At 40.5% G+C, this 23,121-nt stretch overlaps 1 protein-coding gene across 20 annotated transcripts in view; it reads left to right on the top strand.

The window, feature by feature from the left end:
- The window catches only part of MLIP (muscular LMNA interacting protein), a 312,602-nt gene that overhangs the window by 161,773 nt on the left and 127,708 nt on the right, over window positions 1-23,121 (top strand). For 18 of the 20 annotated variants that reach the window (XM_053603333.1, XM_053603332.1, XM_053603343.1 and 15 more), the window contains 2 exons: window positions 10,241-11,833; window positions 21,052-21,123. In XM_053603333.1, the coding sequence (XP_053459308.1) occupies window positions 10,241-11,833; window positions 21,052-21,123 (1,665 nt within the window). The remainder of the gene's footprint in view (window positions 1-10,240; window positions 11,834-21,051; window positions 21,124-23,121) is intronic. The other 2 variants (XM_053603350.1, XM_053603349.1) reach the window with 1 other exon arrangement.

The raw sequence follows: 23,121 nt of genomic DNA, 5'->3' as shown, positions 1-23,121 counted from the left end.
AGGCAGGAGGATCCTTTGAGTCCAGGAGTTTGTGGCTGCAGTGAGCTATGATGAAGCCTCTACAGTCCAGCCTGGGCAACAGAGTGAGACCCCATCTCTAGAAAAATGAAATTAAAATTAAGGAAAATAGAGGATTCACCAAAAGGAGAGAAGCCAATGAAAAAGACTGAAAGGGACCAAAGAAGTTGAAGAAAATAGTTTCATGTAACTAAAACTAAAGGGACTTTCAACAAAAAGAAATTTATGGAGGAAATATAAAATAAGATCAAACAAAGTAGGGCCCCCATAAGCCCATTGATTCTGAAAATTAGGTGGTGAATGGGGTGATGAGGACAGAAATGAAGGTGAGAAATGTATGAAAGGTGAGGACAGGGAGGTCACACAGTAGAGGGGTGATATGGTGAGAGGTGGGGACAGGGCGGTCACACAGTAGAGGGGTGATATGGTGAGGGGTGGGGACAGGATGGTCACACAGTAGAGGGGTGATATGGTGAGAGGTGGGGACAGGGCGGTCACACAGTAGAGGGGTGATATGGTGAAAGTGGGACAGGGAGGTCACACAGTAGAGGGGTGATACGGTGAGAGGTGAGGACAGGGCGGTTACACAGTAGAGGGGTGATACGGTGAGAGGTGAGGACAGGGCAGTCACACTGTAGAGGGGTGATACGGTGAGAGGTGGGGACAGGGTGGTCACACAGTAGAAGAGTGATACGGTGAGAGGTGAGGACAGGGTGGTCACACAGTAGAGGGGTGATACGGTGAGAGGTGAGGACATGGCGGTCACACAGTAGAGGGGTGATACGGTGAGAGGTGAGGACAGGGCGGTCACACAGTAGAGGGGTGATATGGTGAGAGGTGGGGACAGGGTGGTCACACAGTAGAAGAGTGATACGGTGAGAGGTGAGGACAGAGTGGTCACACAGTAGAGGGGTGATACGGTGAGAGGTGAGGACAGGGCGGTCACACAGTAGAGGGGTGATACGGTGAGAGGTGGGGACAGGGCGGTCACACAGTAGAGGGGTGATACGGTGAGAGGTGGGGACAGGGTGGTCACACAGTAGAAGAGTGATACGGTGAGAGGTGAGGACAGGGTGGTCACACAGTAGAGGGGTGATACGGTGAGAGGTGAGGACATGGCGGTCACACAGTAGAGGGGTGATACGGTGAGAGGTGGGGACAGGGCGGTCACACAGTAGAGGGGTGATACGGTGAGAGGTGAGGACAGGGCGGTCACACAGTAGAGGGGTGATATGGTGAGAGGTGGGGACAGGGTGGTCACACAGTAGAAGAGTGATACGGTGAGAGGTGAGGACAGAGTGGTCACACAGTAGAGGGGTGATACGGTGAGAGGTGAGGACAGGGCGGTCACACAGTAGAGGGGTGATACGGTGAGAGGTGGGGACAGGGCGGTCACACAGTAGAGGGGTGATACGGTGAGAGGTGGGGACAGGGTGGTCACACAGTAGAAGAGTGATACGGTGAGAGGTGAGGACAGGGTGGTCACACAGTAGAGGGGTGATACGGTGAGAGGTGAGGACATGGCGGTCACACAGTAGAGGGGTGATACGGTGAGAGGTGGGGACAGGGCGGTCACACAGTAGAGGGGTGATACGGTGAGAGGTGAGGACAGGGCGGTCACACAGTAGAGGGGTGATATGGTGAGAGGTGGGGACAGGGTGGTCACACAGTAGAAGAGTGATACGGTGAGAGGTGAGGACAGAGTGGTCACACAGTAGAGGGGTGATACGGTGAGAGGTGAGGACAGGGCGGTCACACAGTAGAGGGGTGATACGGTGAGAGGTGGGGACAGGGCGGTCACACAGTAGAGGGGTGATACGGTGAGAGGTGGGGACAGGGTGGTCACACAGTAGAAGAGTGATATGGTGAGAGGTGAGGACAGGGTGGTCACACAGTAGAGGGGTGATATGGTGAGAGGTGGTGATAGGGCGGTCACAAAGTAGAGGGGTGATCCGGTGAGAGGTGGGGACAGGGCGGTCACACAGTAGAGGGGTGATACGGTGAGAGGTGGGGACAGGGCGGTCACACAGTAGAGGGGTGATATGGTGAGAGGTGGGGACAGGGCGGTCACACAGTAGAGGGGTGATACGGTGAGAGGTGGGGACAGTGTGGTCACACAGTAGAGGGGTGATACCGTGAGAGGTGTGGACAGGGCAACCACACAGTAGAGGGGTGATATGGTGAGAGGTGGGGACAGGGTGGTCACACAGTAGAAGAGTGATACAGTGAGAGGTGAGGACAGGGTGGTCACACAGTAGAAGAGTGATATGGGAAAACAAAAGGGAATTGGGCAATTAACTGACCATGTTCCTCTCAGCAAGTTATTGAAATCATAAATCTTGGTTTCCCCATTTTGTAAAAATATTAACATTTCTTGTGAAGATTAAATGAGAAGATACACACAAAGGGTGGTCACACCCTTGGTGAGAGGTGAGAGGTGGGGACAGGGCGGTCACACAGTAGAGGGGTGATATGGTGAGAGGTGGGGACAGGGTGGTCACACAGTAGAAGAGTGATATGGTGAGAGGTGAGGACAGGGTGGTCACACAGTAGAGGGGTGATACGGTGAGAGGTGAGGACAGGGCGGTCACACAGTAGAGGGGTGATATGTTGAGAGGTGGGGACAGGGCGGTCACACAGTAGAGGAGTGATATGGGAAAACAAAAGGGAATTGGGCAATTCACTGACCATGTTCCTCTCAGCAGTTATGGAAATCATAAATCTTGGTTTCCCCATTTTGTAAAAATGTTAACATTTCTTGTGAAGATTAAATGAGAAGATACACACAAAGTGCCTAGAATACTGCCTGGCCCATGGTAGGTTCTCAAGAAATGATTTTCTGTGTTTAAGAAGTTTGAGATGAATCTCTCTCACCTTTTCTCCTTCATGAAAGGGACCCATCTCCAACTCTCATTGGAAGTTGAGCTCTAAACTTCCTCTTTGTTATTTTTCAAGAAAATGTCTTTATTATCTCTACCCCCCATCCCCCAAAGAAAAAGATGTTTGAGATGTCAGTAAGTCTGGGCACAGAGTTAGGAACATGTGGAAGGGGAGAAGTTTTATGCATTTGTTCCAGCCAAAAGATGACGTAGTCTTCTAGGCTTGCTGATGTTAGAACTTGAGATTTTCTCTGGCTGGGGAGGTAAAGACTGAATCAGAGGTCAGAGGCAATATTCTCCCCACCACCTGCCCACCCTTACAGTCCAGAGTCTAATGAAGAATAAGAGGGGCAGTTGCAGAGGGGAGTAATGAGACCCTCTTCAAGGAAACAGTAGGTCCCTGCTTCTGTGTTCTGTTCCTGCATCTACTAGGCTTTTAATTTTTTTCATTCCTGCATGAAGGTGACAGGGTAAGCATGAGACACTAGGCACACAAAATTTAAAAGGCAGAGGATTTGCCTTCAAAAACTTGAAAAGCAGATGCACCTGATAATAATGACAACAGTGACAATGAAATGGAGCACGTTCAGAAGACACGGAAAGCCCACGGGGGGACATCTAGGTCAGCTTGAACCATCAGGAAGCGTTCACAGAGGCAAAGATGGTATGACCTCAACTTGCAGGATAAATACAAATTTGGGGGCAATTCCAGACATGGCAATAGGCAAGAAAGTACCAATGTATAAAAACAAGGTGGACGAAGGGAAAAAATATGAAAAGGATTAGTCAAAAGATAGAAAACAAAGTAGCAGAGAGTGATGAAATAGAGGGCATCAATAATTCTGAAAAGGAGGGAAAGATTAGAAGAGTCAGACTCTACTTAGAAATCAGGAAGGATTAGGGATTCAAGTGCCATGGGTATGGGGGAAAAGAAATCATTATCGACCTTGGGGATGATAGTGGAAGAGTGGGGTCTGGGAAGACTTAAGAAGTCAGTAGGAAATGTATTGGTTTTCTTTTGCATAACAGATTACCACAAATTTAGTAGCTTAAAAATTTTACTGATTTCTCTTGGTTTCTGTAGATTAGAAAGCTGGACATGGTTGAGCCAGGTTCTTTGCTCAGGTCTACCTCACAAGGTTGAAACCAAGATGCTAGTCAGGTTACATTCTCTCCCGAGGCTCAGTCAGGTAACTTCTAAGGTATCACATGTTGTTGGCAGAACGGATCTCCTTGAGGCTGTAGAATTCCTGGCAGACTGCTTCTTAAAGCCAGCCGCAGACAGAAAGAATCTCTTCTGCTTTGTCTCCAACCCAAAAGACCTTTTTGAAAAGAGCTCACTTGATTAGGTCAAACCCATACAGGATAAACTTGAAAGCACCTGGTTAGGTACCTTACTTTCATCTAAAAAATTCCTTTGCCTCTGCCATGTTCTATTAGAAGCAAGTCCTGCAATTTCCACTCACACTCAAAAGGAAGGGATTACATAAGGCTGTGAGTCTGGGAGGTCATTTTGGGGCATATTGGCTACAAGATGTAAGGCTATCAATACAGTGATTGTATTGTAAAAATTTGACTAAGAAGAGAATAGTAACTATGAGAAATGTAGGGCCCACAAAGATCTTGGTATATGTTTTTGTGCATGAATATATATTTTTTAAATCAGCTTTTGCTGCTTAACAAAGCACACCAGCATTTAGTGCTTTCAAACACAATCATTTGTTTTGCTCTAAATTTGTAGGTTAATAATTTGGGTTGTGTTCTGCTGGGTGGTTCTGCAGATATGGGTCACACTCAACTGACTTTCTGCAGCTTATTCATGTGTCATTAAATAGCTGCTGGGGTGGCTGGTGGCTGGTGAGCTTTTTGATGGCTGGGTAATTGTCCACTGAGACCTGGTCTTCCATCCTCCAGTAGACTAGCCTGGGCTCATTCACCTCATAGCAATGTTCCATACCCAGCAAGCCAGTAAGACCCAGAGCACAAGCACTTTTCTTTTTTTTACCTTTTTATTTTATTATTTTTTAATATTTTTGAGACAGAGTCTCCCTCTGTTGCCCTGGATAGAGTATCATGGCATCAGCCTACCTCACAGCAGCCTCAGACTCTAGGATTCAAGTGATCCTCCTGTTTCAGCCTCCCAAGTAGCTGGCACTACAGGAGTGCAACAGTACACCTGGCTAATTTTTCTATTTTTAGTAGAGATGGAGTCTCCCTTTTGCTCAGGCTGGTATTGAGCTCCCAGCCTCAGGGATCCTCCTGCCTCAGCCTCCCAGAGTGCTTGCTAGGATTATAGGAGTCAGTCACAAAACCTGACCCGTAAGCCCTGTTCAAGCCTTTGCTTCCTGTGTTGTATTTGCTAGTGTTCCAACAGCCAAAATAAGTCATTTGGCCACCCCAGATTGAAAGGTTGGGAAAATAACTTTGCTTTTATTATGGAAAGCATAGAGAATTGTGTGTATTTTCACTATCAGCCATAATGATATCATTATATTGTTTAAAAGATTGAGAACATTTTTGCTTTGTGTGTATGTTAGGAGGGGAGAGCTAGTAACAAAATAAAAATGATAAATATGTGGGCTATGGAAGCTAACTGGTGCAATGAGATTTCTAAGAAGGCAGAACTGCAGAATTCAGGAAGAATTCACCTTTTAAAAGCAAAGCATCATTACTTTTCCTTAGAATGAAGGAAAGGGAATGAAGATGAATCTAGAAAAAATTGACTTCCTAATAATCTTGTTTTTCTTTGCAGAAAAGAAATCTAGGTCATCTGTTAAGTATAATGAGGGAAGTTGTGGGTTAAGGGTTCGTGGAAAATGTTAACCTTTCAGAAGAGCTGTTGAGCAGGATTGGAGAGGAAGCCAAGGTCCAAACAAAAGAAAAGAAAAACAACCAACAAAAAAGCTGAGAGGCTGAGAGGCACAGGGCCTGAATGAGACTACTGACATTGAACTTGTGCTTTAACCGGTCCAAGTGCCTCCCCAGCTGGTATGTGGATTGAGAAAGGTGCCTGCTCTGCACATAAATGCAGGGAACTCAGTCGTACCTTCAGCTGGTGCCTTTGTGTGGGACACCGTTTATATATCAGCTGTCATGATGCTGCCCATTGACAAGGTGCTGCCAATTTTTTCTTACCAGGAACTTTAAGTAAAATAGATCTAGGAACACAATGGCAGTTGCTGGGGTTGATTTGAAAAGGAGGATTTGCAAAGTGGATTGGCAAGAGACCAAGAGAGATAGAATGTTGACAGTGCTGGCAAGAAAGTTGAGATTGAACCAAGTCTTAGTGAAATCTAAAATGAAAACAGAAGATTACAGGGATGAGCCTGGAGAGCAAGAGAGGGGCTCTGCCAGGAAGGAAAGCTCTTTGGTTCATGGTAGACACAAAGAAAGTGCTGATAACATCTTAAGCACAGGTCATCAGATTTTAAAAGGTCAATCTGGTAGTAAGTTGAATGGGATGGAATGAGAGCTAGAGACACTAGAAAATATGATTTAATATGTCCAGGAAAGAAAGGCTGAGAATCTGCCCTGTGGTGGATCACGAGTATTCATCAGAGAGAAGACCAGTCATTACGTAAGTTCGAGAGTCCAAGCTGCCACAATGGAACACGTGGCATGTGAGAATAATGGGAAATTTAGGGTTCCTGCTTTCTGCAGCTGTACAGATTCAGGAGGAAGAACACTGTATGGCACTAACATCTGGTCCTATTAAAATCTCAGGGACTGTTCAAAATACCAGGTAGCAGACCAATCATTTCCTCTTTCATTCAGATGCTCCGAGATCTCAAGACACATTAGGGAAAACGGAATATCTGAAGGGGCAGTTAATTTTAGGTTTACTAAAATCACAAAGCAGGTATAGACTAGAGATAAGTTGTGAAAATAACCGATGGTCTCTATTATGCAGGATTGGAGGGTGAATTTGTGATTAGGGTCATCTAACTAGTGAGAGCAGCTCAGTGCAAGCATCTTCAGTTCTTGAGATTATTGTGAGTCTATTCTGGAGTTCAGGATCAGGAGCTTTGAGAATGACTTTGGAGGAAGTGTGTGGGGAGGAGGCTCGAATCTGGGGAACGGGGAACAAAAGCATAGGCAGCTCTAGAGGGATGTTTGCTGCATCAGAATCAGTAAAGATGAGGGAAGAAGTAAATAGTGAGAAGAGAGAGAACAGTCGTGAGGGAGAAGGAATTAGAGCATCAGTAACAAACCTAGGGAACAATGTCAGGGGTTGTTACAAGGGAGGGAAAAAGGTGGAAAGAAATTGTTGGCAACCCTAGAGAAGTTTGGTATTAATGGTAAGGGACTGCGTGGGAAGAAGTAAAATTAGACTGATTCTGACCCACGGACTGAGAATTCAGCAGGTACTCATCCCTTCTTCCTACACGAAGTCATTGCTATCTTTATTCCCATTTTAAAAAGCTTAGTGATGAGAGGAACTCAGAAAAATGAAACATTTTTTATTAAAAAAAATGAACCCTTTACTCCTGAGAATTTTGCAAAAATGCAGTTCTACATTGTTATATTAGTATAAATTAGGATGATATCATGGTGTTTTTGCAAGTTAAAAAGAAATACTGTACTGTTGTAGCCTCAATTAACCTGAAAAAATAAAAAAAGAAAACAAAAAAGAAATTCTGTATATTTCTGATACTTATTAATATATTGTATATGGAAATATAATAAAAATTATGTGTAGATTAATATAAACAGATAGTTTTACACTTTTCAGCGCCTTTTTCTTAGAAGTTCAACAATCTACTTCTGAATTATATTAAAAAGTACAATAAAACTCTTGGTTAGGAAAAATATTACTCATGTAGCAGAATGTTTGATAATTAGAAGCCATAATGTTGAGAAAGTTGGATGCGACGTCTGGTCTTAAAATACTGATAATTTGGTCTTAAAATACTGATAATTTGGTTGATAATCAAGACAATCCAGTTCATATGCACTGAACTTATTTGGAAACATGACTGAACAGGTAATGGGATTTTTGTAGCTGCTATTCTAAATTTACAAAATTGTTTGCCAGATACACTAGGCCAAGGGTGTTTAACCTTCTTTTTTTTCTCTGCTGCATATGGGAAGAGTTGTCTTGGGCCATGCATTAGATACCCAAACACCAATGAAAGTTGATTAGCAAAGAAATGGTCTGTGGATACTTTTCATGATGTCTGAGACCATGGACGATAAAAAAAATGTCTTTGCAAAATCAGTATGTGGGCAAAAGTTGGACACCCCTTCTCTAGACATAGCACAACACACAAAGACATCCCACATGGTTTTGCGATGGCTTCATTCTTTCTGTGAAGAGACATCAATCACAGGAAACAATCATATATATAAAACCCATATCCCTCAAAAAACCCTTATATACTTTAGTAACCTTAAGAGAATGATTTTTTAAAACATGAATTTGATTACAAATGATCCCATAACTCCAAACAAAATGTTATTTTTGTAGTGACAGAACTTTTAGCTGCCTACTTAGTAGTATTTGGATTTAAATATCTCCCTAACCACATAAGTAAGTTACATAAACATTGGCTGAGCAGAGTTATTTCTAAGTAAAACTTGTAGGAGGAAATTACTAAGCTTTCTTTCTCAATTTTATTGAATTGTGCTTGATTTTCAATTATCCTCAATTTTCTCAGAGTCTGCGTTTATGCCAATGTATTCAAATATTATTTATGTGAGAAGAATTATTCCGTGGCACAAATATACATATGAACAGACATATACAAAGGAATATTTAGGGTATGTTTACTTAGAAACTTAGAAATTTGGGATCAGTTGTTTGAATTTTTCAGTTTTCAATGTTTTTAGAGATCAAAACCATATGATATGAGAATCTTTGCATTAAATCTGCTGGAAACCTTAACACGTTATAAGCTGCATCAAGAAATACCTTTTAGGCTTGGCGGCTATAGCTCAGTAGTTGGGACCCCGGCCATATACACCTGGGCTGACGGATTTGAACCCAGTCCAGGCCTTCTGAACAATGATAACAACAACAACAACAACAACAACAAAAATAGCCAGGCTTTGTGGTGGGCATCTGTAGTCCCAGCTGCTTGGGAGGCTGAGGCTAGAGAATTGCTTAAGCCCAAGAGTTTGAGGTTGCTGTGAGCTGAGATGCCACGGCACTCTACCGAGGGCAATGTAGCCAGACTCTATCTCATAAAATAAAAAAAAAACACCTTTTAATGTCTTGTTAATAAAATTTTTGCTAAGCTTAATTATGTTATATACTTTCATGCTATGTTCTTAATACAATATTTATGTATATATTAATATTTCTTAATATTTTGAGTGACTGATATTCCTGAAATTCTTTATTAGACATGCACGTTTGTCCTTTCTCTTGTAATTAACAGAACCAAACCAGTAATTTTGAAGGGAAACGTCTGTTTAAAAGGCTTTGAAATCATTTATAACTTGTGTGCTCTGCTGAAAGTACTAGATGATTTTTAGAATGGCACAAAAAAATACACCCAGTTATTTCATAGGCTTTACCTGGGTTCTCCTATAAAATGACATGTTGTTTATTTCCTTTTTATTTGGTGTGAGACTGGTGGGGGTGTGTTGGTTTCAGATTGATTCTATTTGAAAAAGTGCTCTGACTCCTTTTGATATGAAAGAGAGCCTGTTTCCCCCAGCATAATCCAAATCACTTGTTTAAATGCCCATTTTGGCAAGTAATTGGTGAAAATAACTAACCCTTTCTCTCTATTTTGGACTTTGCTTTTACTTTTTCAATTTATCATTCCGTGTTGCTGTTGGGTTGGGTGCTGCTTCATTTTTTTGAATTCTGGCACTTTTCCAGGTTCACACTGTGTAGAAATAAGCAATCCAAGTTCTTAGAATTTAAAAAACCTGCTAAAAGTGTGTTCATTCTTTTTAAAGGGTTGGAGTCATCATGATTATATGATAGAAGAAAATCTATTTCATTTTCCAAAGTGAATTTTGAAATTTATACTGATGGTGATTCAAGTCCTTTCAAATAATACCATTCAAAATGAAGATAACTACTTTAGATGTTGTCAGTGGATTATTTTCCAAATGGCAACATGCAAAGCAATTCTAAATTGATTTTCATTCTCAGGAATAAATGGCGTATACGATACATTACTTCACTGCTTATTTATATCTCATTTCGAATTCAAAGCAACGCCTCATTAGCAAAACAGAATTTCCTCCATTTTAATGGAGGTTTAAGATGTCTCTTTGGGGGCAAAATAGTAGAAGGGCTGTTTGCGTGATCACACGAGCGACAGGAAAACTTTGGTAGTTTCTCAAGTAACGTCCTATTTCCATCTGTCTATTTCTCTTTCCTCCAGTCCGCCTCTTCTCCCACTACCTCTGAGCAGCTTGCCTGTAAACCACCTGCTTTCTCCTTTGTTCCTCCAACTAATCCGAACACCTTACCTGACCCCGTGGACTTCCACGGAGCCTCTGTCCTCGAGGAGTTCCACTCTAGGAGGCTGGACGCCAGTGGGGCGGTGGTGGAAGAGTCAGCTACGTATTTCCAAACTTCCGCCGGCTCTCCACCCTTTTCTGCATCGAAGGGCGCCTCCTCGACGTTCGCGTTTCCCCATCCCGCCCAGTGGCCAGGTTCCAACGTGTCCAGTCCGAGCGCAGCAGATCAGAAAGCTGGCCCGGCCGCCGGAGCTCGGAAGCAGACGACTTGGTCCCCCGCGACGTCCCCCGCGCGCGTCCCTGGTGGCCGAGCAGGTCCGGGAGCGCCGCCGTCCCCTCCCGCGGACGCGCCTCCGACCTCGGATTCAGCCTCAGCCTCCTACATCCCGGTGCGCATCGTCACGCACTCCCTCTCGCCCAGTCCGAAACCCTTCACCTCCTCTTTCCGCGGCTCTTCTCCCACCATCTGCAGCCAAATGTCATCCAGTGGAAATCTTTCCAAGTCCGGGGTGAAATCCTCGGTGCCCTCTCGGCTGTCCCTTCTCACTGCCATTCTCAAGTCAAAGCCTTCTCACCAAAGACCTTTCTCCCCCGCATCCTGCCCCACCTTCTCCCTCAACTCCCTGGCCTCGTCCACTCTCACACTTGATCAGAAACCAAAGCAAACCCCACCCACGCCTAAAAAGTCTCTCTCCAGTTGCTCCCTGACGGCCAGGTCTCCGGACGAGGGGCACCAGGACTCGGGGCTGACCCAGCTGTCCTCTCACCTGCCTTCCCCCACCACGTCCACTGCTCCCCTTTCCCAGGCGTCCTCCCACTCCCCCACGAAACACGTTGGTAGCAGCCTCATGTCTCTGGATGTAGAGAAAACACCATCGCCCACCTCGAAGGGCCATACCGCGCTCTCCCTGCTACAGACGGACACCCCGAGTTCTGCAGGCCTCCCTCCTGTCCCACCAAGCTCTTACCCTCTTTCTTCTTGGAAGGGCAAACAGGATGGTGACCTCAGGAGTCCAGAAAACCAGAGAAATACTTACACACACGCTTCTACCCTAGCCTCTCCTGTATTCTCTTCATCTCCTCGGGTTAATCAAAGAGCCACGCTCTCCACTCCAGAGAAATGTTTCCGTCCTTCCCCAGCTCTTTCCAACCTGATAAACAGATCCCAGAGAGCATCACCTCAGCTGTCTGGCCAGCAGCTGAGTCAGGCAGCTCTCCCTTCACTCCCTATCTCCAGTGCTAGCTCTATCTCTCTTCCCAACTTGGGCACCTCCTCTCTGCCTCGTGCTGACCTGCCCAGCCGAGGGCCGCAGCTCAGTCCCCCAGCACTGTACCCAAATTGTGGCAGTAGCAGTACCCTGCCTTCAAGACTCGGGAAAATGGAAAGCATCATATCCAACCACAGGGCACCTGACTCAACCCCACCACTTCCCATTTCTCTAGCAAGAACTGAGGAGCTGATTTCACCTTGTATATTGCCCGTGTCAACAGGCCCTGAAAATAAGAAACCGAAGGTATTTTTTGCACGTTGCATGGTGCATGCTTACTTTGAAATAGAGAAGAATCTGTGTTTACCAGGGGAAAAAAATCAGTAATTATAAAGTTCATTCTGCACCGGCAAGGAAATAGAGAAAATACCAGGGGAGGCGGTTAGGACTCGGTATGTTTGAATGTGCGGATGAATTATAATCTGTCTAAAATTACATGTTTCAGTCAAACCCTTTGATTTTTACAAGTAGTTCTCCTAAGGCGACCTCTTATATATATGATAACAACGGTATCCCCCGCCCCAAGCATAATTTGAATTATATCATTGGTCCTAATTACAGAGTCAAAAGTAGCTTGTTGAGATTTGGGGATATGACACGTTTCTGATTACTTAATAACAGGGGCCCTATTATACATCAGAATACTGTGTACTGACAGAATAGTAGTCAGGATTAGGATAAAATAGAATATTATCTTACATCTAGTTCCACACAATGGCCAAGCCGGATTGAAAGCTTTTTATTTGTCTTGCCCACATTTGTTTATTATTAAGATTCCCCCAGCAGGTTAATTTCTTTCTTACCCCCATACCACAAGCTGAGTCACTATGGGTTTAATTATATACATGTAGGACAAAAAGGAATAGAAATTTTTCCTTATGCGTGAACATTATTTGACTTATTATAAACACTAAATATTAGCAATTATGAGATACGGAAAGAATGGAAAAGCTGTATATAAGGAGATAGAGCATATATTGTTTTTAAATGCTCTAAAGCGACCCACTGAGTAAAGATGTAAAAACAGCATGTCTTTTACTAGGAGAAGGGATCGAAAGAATCATACCATAGTTCAGTTCTCTGTAGGCAACTCTGCTCTATGGCATTCCAGCTTACCAGCTACTCTGAAATAATTCGGACTTTGGATTTTATACACTCAGAATTTGATAGTTGTTATGTACATAAAATTATAAAAGTGCTTGTATTAGGAGGTGTGGGAATTTTCAATTCAATGTCTTGAAATAATATTGGAACTTCCAGAGCTCATAGTGTGTTTAACTCTGTCACTTACACAATTAATGTAAGAATGACGTGTTGAAGTGGCCCTCGTGATTGTGAAGGATGTTGCGATACAACTGAACTTAAAGAGCATGCTTTGAACATCTATATATACCCACCACTGTACTAGCTTTCTTTGGAGTAAGGATAGTTTTTCTAAGGGAAACTAAGAGGTAATACTTTGGGTTTTTTTTTTAAAAATTCAGTTTTATTTAGCAGAAAAAAAATATATGCATGATGTGAAGAGGCTATTTAGAGTTATTAAACCTATGATATAGCTAGAAAATAAGTATAAGGCAAGATCAACATTTTGTAAGTCATATTACAAATAGGATACTTATTGACTGAGCTCAATATACAGGGTGTCCCAAAAGTCTCCCATAAACTGGCCATACATAGGGAAAACGGGAAAACGTAGTTAAGTGTATCTTTAGTTATAAAATGTTTCTTCCAAAATTTTACAAAATATTTACAAAATATCCTTTATGCGTTGGCTGTCTCTTGTAAAATTTTGTAATTAATATTTTGTAAATAAAGGTACTTTTAGCTAAAATTTCCCATTTCCCTATATATGGTTACTTTAGGGGCAACCTTTGGGACGCCCATGAGAGCTACTTAGTGAGAAAATTTATCAAAAATGTAATATTATTACTTAGTGAGGAAATTTATGAAAAATGTCAGGTCTGTTGAAAATGTCTGGGATTTAACCTAATGAATAGGTGAGAGGTCAGCATTTCAGAAATGGAAAGCAACCTGACCAAAAATACAGACGATGAACTCAGAAGACTATATGTGGAGAAGTGAAAAGAGACCGGCCTTATAAAGGAAGAGTAATGATAGATGTTAAATGCTTTCTGGAAGTCAAGAACAGTTCTAGGGCGGCGCCTATGGCTCAGTCGGTAAGCCGCCAGCCCCATACACCGAGGGTGGCGGGTTCAAACCCAGCCCCGGCCAAACTGCAACAAAAAAATAGCCGGGCGTTGTGGCGGGCGCCTGTAGTCCCAGCTACTCGGGAGGCTGAGGCAAGAGAATCGTGTAAGCCCAGGAGTTGGAGGTTGCTGTGAGCTGTGTGAGGCCACGGCACTCTACCGAGGGCTATAAAGTGAGACTCTGTCTCCACAAAAAAAAAAAAAAAGAACAGTTCTAGTAGTTATACAAAATAATTGAATAATTAATTAAGATAGATTATCTCAGTTAATTTTTATAACCATATGAGGTTGATAATATTATTATCCCTATTTTGTACACCAAAAATTGCAGTTCATTGAATAGCTTGTTCAGGTCACATATCTGGTACAGAGCTGACATTTATATTAATTTAAGTCTGCTGATTCTTCAAGCCATGTTATTTATTACTATGATTTATTGCTACTATGTAATAACTTTATTAATTACTAATTTAGTCTGACTTTATAATTCTCATGAAGAAAATTATTACTAAGGAATAATAACCAGAATTCTCAATTTATATAGTATCTGGGTCATTTTCAAATGTCCTAGAGATTATTTAGTTCTTGTATTTTAAACTATCAAAGCAATTGAGGTGAATAAAAATTTAATGTTGTCTATGATTCTAAATTTAAAATTCCTATTTACTGGAGACAAAATGACATGTTTACTATCATTTCAACACATATGTGGTGTGATCATAAAATTCATTTGTGGTGTTTTTAAAAAACCTAGAAAACTAATCATTACCATTTCCTGATTTTTTAAACTACCATTTCTTCAGCCATGCTGCCATACCCTTAAATTATTAATTACCTTTGAGAAAAGTAATTTTACTCCAGAGGCTTCTTCAAACTGTTTGTGTTTGTGGTTCACTGTGGTTTGTTTATGTTTTGTCTATTTTGGGTATAGTCAGAGAGCTGACAGAGGGTGATTCCTGAAGGGCTTTTGATAAACTAAGGTGTCTCTAAATTGAATTTATTTTTCCTTGACTTACTTTCTGCTCCCAACAATGAAAATTTTTCAGTATTTGATTTTTTTTCTTTTTCCTTTGTATTATTTCCAAGTTAAGAAAATTCAGGCTTATAGAAATACATGATAAATTTGATGAACATGAACATAAGAATGACTATAATTTACTTACCAGTAAAAATATTCATCTATTCCTTTGAACAGATAAAAAGAAGCTTCTTATCTTAGGGACAATTTGTTATAACTTCCGCAAAAATAATTGCTCTCTGAGACATGCTGTTCTTTTTCATATTTATATGCTCATATTTTGCTTATATCATCTCTCTAGGTAAAAATCAAAATTTTTTTATTACAAGCTATTATCTTCATACATTTAATTTGAGTATAAAAAATTCATTAAAATTGATGTTGGGATAGATTAATCTTACCTCCATTTCTTTTGACATTTGCCTAGTGTTGTGTAAATTGGTATGATTATTTTATAGAACGATAGGAGGAAATAGACAAAAGCTTTGTGATGTCAAAGAAGTTATCTGCTTTCATGGCTAGTTTCTTGTCTTGCTCCTTCCGGGGTGGTGCAAATCCAAGCACAGGGCTCTTTTTGAAGTCAGAGAGCTTCAGATTTAGGTCAGCTTCACTCACTCCCAGATCCCAGAAGGATAGGGGTCCTAGATGCTAGATAGCCATCAAATTAAAACCCAAATGCTTGAAGAATATTAGTTCAAAGTCTGAGCCCTTCTGTCCTTTGATATTAAAATAAAATGGATCAGCTGGAGTATGCCGAGCTAAATTCAGATATAAAGCATGTTTGATGTTTCTTTTTCATAGATAGCATCTTACAGTTCTGAATCTGTTTGCATTAGTATGGTATAATTGATATGATATGTTAATTTCAATATAATTTTAAAGCATCATTTCACATTATAATCAGGGCCCTAGACTGGATGGGTGTCTCCCTGAATATTTCTCAGGATTCTTTTTGATCTTTTATATTGTCTGAGACCTTTTTCCCCCTTTGGATAAGATTGGACATCACAAAATTCATCCATGGGATTGTTTTGGTGTCTAGTATCTTTTGCCTTTATTTTAAAAGAGTTTAAAATTTTCTCCTAGTGAGTTATCATGGTATTTCAAATGGAAATTGGGGTGACTATTACACTAAAATCTCATACAGTTTGCTACTTATTGAAGATGGTCTGAAGATCTATTTCAAATGTTGAGGGCCTGCAGTGATGGGCCAGTCCTGGCCTTAAAGCTATTTGGACACATTGTTTGTTTAGGGAATGAGTTGGGAACCTTTTGATATCTCATAAAAATTTATAGCTGGTGTTTTATTTATAAAAATCTCAATATTTTAAGGGATCAAAATATTTCCAAGTATAGCACATTGAAAAACTTGGTGGCAGCAGCCTGCTTGTGATTTTTTCTACTTCTGCAGAACCACATCTAATCTGAGAAATGAGCAATATGGAATGTATCTCTATTAGCTAAAATAGGTAATCTGGGTTTAAACAAATTACTCATTCAATAAATCCGTAATGAGTACCTAATATCTGCTTTTCAAAGGTATGAAATAAAACAACCAAAAATGCCTATCAAAGAAAGTTAAAATTCTACCATGGAAGGAAGAGAATCAACAAGAACCCCACCAAAGAAGTAGCTTATCTTGCATATTAGAAGGTCATAAATGGTATAGAAATATAGCAGGGTGAGGAGAATAGAGAACCTACGGTGGTGCCACAGTTTATGTTGTGTGTTTAGGATAGGTTTCTTTGAGAAAGTGACATCCAAGGAGATGATTATTGTTAGGAATGTATAGAAAGGAAAACCCCTGAGGCCAGAGAGTACTTAATAGGTACAAAAAACAGAACTGGGACCGTTGGCACAGTGGAAAGAGTGACAGGACATTGAGGTTGTCAGAGGGAAATGTAGCTGGCAGCTGAGTCCATGGGGTCCTGAAGTTCACTCTTTAGTCTTTGATTTTATTCTTTTAGTAAGACAAGAAGCCATTGAAGGGTTTTGAACAGAGTGAGTCAGTATTATCTATTCTGGTGTTAAGAATAGACCTTAGGAGGGTGAGAGTGGAAGCTGGAAGAGTTTAGAAGGCTATTGCAACAATTTAGGCATGTGATCATGGTGACTCTGGCGGGAAACTCTGGTGAGGCTGAAACTAGCCTTATGTGTCTTACCTTTCCTTTCTGTTATTTTATCTCATTGTCTTTTACTCCACCAGCTTCACAAAGCTCTTGGTAACTTTCTGGAATTTTTGACTTTCCAAGATTCTCCTGCCCATGCTGTCATTTATGCTGTTATATTAACCAGTCTGTTACTATCCTGTTTGCTTCTCTCCCAGCTAGCCTCTCTGAGTTGTTCTTACTAGTGATTCAGACTCAGGTGTTAAGTAATTCACCCTCAGATGTCAATGATTGAAGAAAGTGTCTCTTTTACCCCCAGGGAAGTATTTGCATTTTAATTGGGAGGGCTGTGCAGTTTAACTTAGAGACTTTTCAAAGGAAAAGAACACCCCAGGGTCAAGGTCAAGAGTTCAAATCTTGTAAGTTCACAGCATGCAGGAAGGTCACTTCAGAAACTTACTGTGTTAAAAATACCCTCAGGGTGTTCTTGGTTGGGGAGAAGAGGGTCTCTAATCATCCGGCTTGTCTAGGACTTAAACCACAAATTTTAGTTTCTCGTCTATGGTTTAAGAGAGTGCAAAATATTATAATACCTCATGTCATTTTATAAACGTTATACATTTGGGGTGCTAGAAACACAAGTGGATAAATCAGGGTGGAGAAGGATTGTGAAGTTGTCCAAGGAAATTTTCTCGGTAGCTACCTCTCCCGTCTGCTTTTCTAGGCCATGTTCTTCAGCCAGTCTTTGACAGTTCTGTCCCCTCATCCGATCCTTCCATGATCAGAATCATTATAGACCATGCTTTGCCAAAACTCCAGATGTAAGGGAGGTGTCTGGGTGATCGCCTATGGGTTGGATCAGCACTTGGGTGGGGCTTTCATCTCAGGGCTGATATCAGGGAGATTTTGACTCACGCAGTGCTGACATGGTTATTGAGGAGCAGGAAGCACACCTTTAGAGTGATGAGCTCATCTTTGTTCATGGATGCTTCCAGAAGGTGACCATGGTGGTAGCGAGGCTCTTCACCAGTTTCCCTCATCTTGTTGTTTATATGAGGTTCGTTCATTTACCTGCACTTATAGTGAGCTTAATGAGTCCAAATCCTTGATTCTCTAGGCAGTTAACAAAGTTCATTTTGAAACCTTATGGGTCTTTATTACTGGAGGCCTGTGGTGGAGATTTAGGCATCATCAGTAGTGGGTAGGGTAGTGGTAGATAATATTTTCTGAAAAGGTAGAATATGTTCTGCTGTCCTCACCTTCAAACAGCATTTAAATGTATAGTAACTAGCACAGCCTGTAAATTGGGTTATCTCTAGTAAACTTAAGTATGGAGATGCTATTTTCTTTTCTAAACCTCAATTTTGCCCTGCATCAGGTAATGGATATTTAAGAAATATTTATTGAGGGCGGCACCTGTGGCTCAGTTGGTGGGGCGCCGGCCCCATATACTGAGGGTGGCGGGTTCAAACCCGGCCCCGGCCAAACTGCAACCAAAAAATAGCCGGGCGTTGTGGCGGGCGCCTGTAGTCCCAGCTACTCGGGAGGCTGAGGCAGGAGAATCGCTTAAGCCCAGGAATTGGAGGTTGCTGTGAGCTGTGTGAGGCCACGGCACTCTACCGAGGGCCATAAAGTGAGACTCTGTCTCTACAAAAAAAAAAAAAAAAAAGAAATATTTATTGAATGTTAACTTAAACCATAGATTAAAAATTGATTCAAGTTTAGGCTGGCCATTATTTTTTGCCAGCTATGATCAGCTAGTAATGATTCTAGACTATAATACCACAAGCTGTAATTCAAGTTATTTCAAATTATGTTGACTAGAACAATTCATAATATTTTTCTAAAAAGGAAAACAAATGAATTTTCTGTAGTATCTCAAAGACTGAGAAAGATAGAGAAGAAATTAGAATAAAAAATTCCTATTTGGATTGAGCGTATATTGTTCAGAGAACCCAGAAGAAAAGCACTGGGCCCAAGAAGTGTCTTTTGTGGCAACAAATATGATTTTTATACTGAAAAAGAAAGGGTATGTATATCTGAGAGGATTAGTGCAAATCATATAGTAGATATGCAATAAATATTTCTTGAATAAATTTATTAGTTGAACTGCCATATCCAAACAGATTTATAGGATGGATCAATGTCTCCCATGTTGAGAGAACCCAATGGCAAGTACTCTCTGTCCTGAATATATGATTTGAAGGAAGATTAAAATGATGCACCTAACAAAACGGTTCATGAAACAGCATAAAAATTCTTATCTTCATAGCTTATGATGGCAAACCAAATTTAATCAGATGAAATTGGACAGAGATGATACCTAAAGTCCAATTTGGGGCCTAGAAAAACAAGCATAAATACAGGATGGAGCTTATCAGCAAATGTTTAAAAACAGATCAGAGGATTAAGAATTTTAGGTGATAACATATCAACAATACAAAATGACTCTGAGCTACTCTCCTGTGCATTTTCCACTCTACATAAAAACTAAGGAGGTGATCCCCATTATTACCACCTTCATTGCATTCACTGAGTTTATTGTCAGTATCATGGAGTGTGATGATTGTTATTCTACTTTGCATTGAAACACATCTAGTTAAACACATACCTTTTCAAAATTTAAAGGAATATCATTAGAGGAGAGTAAGGGTAGTAGAATTCTTCACTTGAGCATCAGGAAATTGATAAAGGCAGCAATATAACTATCATAGCAAAGACAGTGCTTAGCAAGAGTCATGATTTCAGCTGGGGGCAGTGGCTCACGTCTGTAATCTTACACTCTGGGAGGCAAGACCTGTCTCTATTAAAAATAGAAAAACTAGCTGGGAGTTGTGGTGAGTACCTATAGTCCCCAGCTACTTGGGAGTCTGAAGCCAGGGTATTGCCTGAGTCCAAGAGTTTGAGGTTACTGTGAACTCAGATACCTTGCCACTCTACCTGGGATACAGATTGAGATTCTATCTAAAAAAAAAAAAAAAAAAGGAAAAAGAAAAAGAAAAGAAAGCCATGATTTCAAAGGGAAGGGAGAAATGGGACCAATGAGGTCCATTAACAAGAAGAATATTTGGCTCACTATAAGGGAAAATTTTGTACTAATCAAACATTTAGACCTGAATGTATTGCTTTGGAAGGTAGGTAAGCTTTCATATGGCTGTTGAATAGAGAGATTCGTGTCTTGAATCAGGGAGTTGAAGCAGATGACTTTCAATTTCACTCTGAATGGAAGATTCTATGGCATGTGTGCAATAACAAGATATCTCTCTGTACATACTTTCACGGGTATATCCTTTAGAGAAATGAAACCAGGCAAAGAAACATTTTAAATGATTGCCCCCCTCTGAAATGAGAGGCAAGGGTGAGTGTAGGTATGTGCAAGAGTTGTTGAGCTAGAAAGCTTGTGTCCAAAATCCCAACTTCAAGTTGTGGTGAGTTGTGCTTAAAGCTCAGGAAGTTTTTACCATTTGCTTTATTGGCATTACTGTATTAGAAAGTGCAGGAGATGATGATGAGATTCAAAAAATGAGTTTAAGATAGAGCTCTTACTGCTCATTTTTCCATTATGGAGTTAAATTGATGACATTATTTATATTCAAATTATTGACTATATTGATGCTTGCTAAAACTGGCTGCTAACTTTTATATATTCTGATCTTTGTTTTTGTGAATGATGCAAGAGGATGTATCACGAGCTTAATTAAATTTATATGCATAATATTTGTTAATTACAGAACTATAAAAAAAGAACCTTATCCCTCTGAGGCTTGAGTGGAACCCTCCCCTGCCCCCACACTCGTGTGTAGAATAGTGCTCCTCTGAGGGCGTGCTGCTAATGAGAAATTTGTATGTAATTTTGTGAAATGGATGTTTGTAAGTTCTGAAACTGAGTAGCATGTAATTGCCTATAAGCTCTAGGCTGATACTTCACGGTAGTATTTCTTTGCTCCTTGCTCTAATAAAATATTAACATGGTAAGCTAAATACCTTTTTCTATCAGAAAAAAGTTGTTCAGCATAATAACTCTTTTCTTCATTTGATAACATGTCGTTTCACTTGGTAGAACTGTCTAAAATTGTGTCATAATCTTCCCCCTTTTCATCTCTACTCTTGCTTTCTGGTTACCCGTTCTAGCAATACAAGACCAAGTCAAGCTACAAGGCTTTTGCAGCAATCCCTACAAACACATTGCTTTTGGAACAGAAGGTCAGTGTTGGCTCAAAAGCAAAGTGAATTTTATGTTCTTAATGTTATTTTTCTTGTGTTTTCTGAAATTTCTGTTGGGGAGATTACTGTTTTAAAGTTCTGTCTTTAGCGAAATAAAGTGCTGTTCTTTGTTTAGGATGATGTGATGAAAGCATTTTGGTGAATTAGAGCTTTCATTGATTGATTACGAGAGGTTGGATGTACACTTAGAGATGTTTAGTCCGCTGTCAAGCAGCCTTGGTTCAGGTTCAGCTAGATACCTGTCCTTCAGAAATTTAAATGATTGTTGTATTCAAAAACTTGCAGTTTTATCCACATTGATCAAAAGGATCATGGTGAAATGGGATGACATGCAAGCACCTGTCCACCTCGGTCATTGACTGTTGAAGCCTTGGTGATTAATAAGGCTTTCACCACTACAACATACTGATGCTCAGATATTATTGCCAAGGATTCAACCGAGCCCAATAGATGCCATCATGGGCTAAACGTCTTTGATCATTCTTGCCAGACGGGAATCCTACCTGCATGAGTGGGAGGGAGATTTGAGATGACTCCTAATGGCCCAGCTGCTTTCACATGACTCTGGGGGATTTTGGCTTTGCTATTAAGAGTCGTTAATTATAAAATTACAGATTGTTACTTCAGTAGGTAAATTAAAGCCTCTTGTTTAACAATGCATTACATGTACTCAAATGAAAGCCAAATGGAGCATCCCATCACGAACCAAAGTGTAATCACTTACCAGGTCTGTGAAATTATTTGTTTTGTATATTATTTTAATGTCCATTTATTTAAGCAATTTATCTCTTAGTACATTAAGCCCATTTTTTTCCATGTGTAATTATAGTGTTCCAAATACTGTTGCTATTGTTTGTCAAAATGTTAATGTTTGTCAGCCCAGTGGTATTTTGATCACTGGTTTTAAATCTACATTCTTGCTCCCTTACCACGATGTAGAGAATAAAACCTTTCTATGCTCTCTTGTCTAAAAAGTAGGAATTGTAGTGGGAAATGTCAAATAGTGTACATAGGTGAATATTAAGTGGACAGAGTCTTTTATACTATCTATCTCTGATAATAATTCCGAATTATCCACATGATGTTAGAATCTATATTCTTTGAACCAGAGGGCAATGAAGCTGCAGGGAAATTTGAAGATTATTCTCTACCTTCACTCCTGAATTTCTACTTTTTTATACTTATGAAGAGCTAAGATGGGCCTAAAACACTGATTTTAAGAGTTTCCAGGACAATGTGGGTAGTGACATTTTCCCAGTTGTCCCGTATCGCACTCTCTGGGGCCGTCATAGTGAGTTGAAGGTGGCAGTGTTCCCACACCAGAGACTCTCTGCCTATTTAAGATGGATATTTCTGGAATCTGTTCACAAGTGTCTGCTTTCACAGATGCAAGAGAATCACTATCCATTGATACTGAAGTGAAGAGGAGATTAGGAGGCTTTGGGGTCCTGGTGTCTCCCCTCATGCTTGTCACAATAATCTGTACACATGGTCTCGAAACTATATTGTGCTACTATATTAATTTAATATTTGGAAAAATGACAGTTAGTTCATTCCAAAAGTCTTCTGTGATATAAAGCTGGATGTCAATATTGGTTCCAGTTTTCTTCTCTTTAAATTGGATTGATTAAAGAGTTTATAATCTATTCATGAGCCATTAAAAATAAAGTATCATAAGTTTAATTTTGAATTTTATCACAAATTCATTTACAAATCTGTATGTAGTATTGATGTATATTCAACCTAGTACAAGTTTATATGGGACAGGCTCTATGTTTTTAATTTTGAATGTTTGCTACTTTTGTTTTTCATAAAAGAAAATGTAATTATTATGATATCTAATTTAAAAATAATTTTATTTTAGAGAAGAATGAGTTATTGTATAAGTTCTGACATAGATAATGTCTCTTGGCCAATGTAAATTGCTTTTTCAAAATCAATATTTGACTTATTCAAAGGTCACAAGATGCATGTAGG

The sequence above is a fragment of the Nycticebus coucang genome, chromosome 9 (genome assembly GCF_027406575.1).
Source record: "Nycticebus coucang isolate mNycCou1 chromosome 9, mNycCou1.pri, whole genome shotgun sequence".
Taxonomy (NCBI): Eukaryota; Metazoa; Chordata; class Mammalia; order Primates; family Lorisidae; genus Nycticebus; species Nycticebus coucang.
This window is presented reverse-complemented; position numbering and strand designations above follow the sequence as displayed.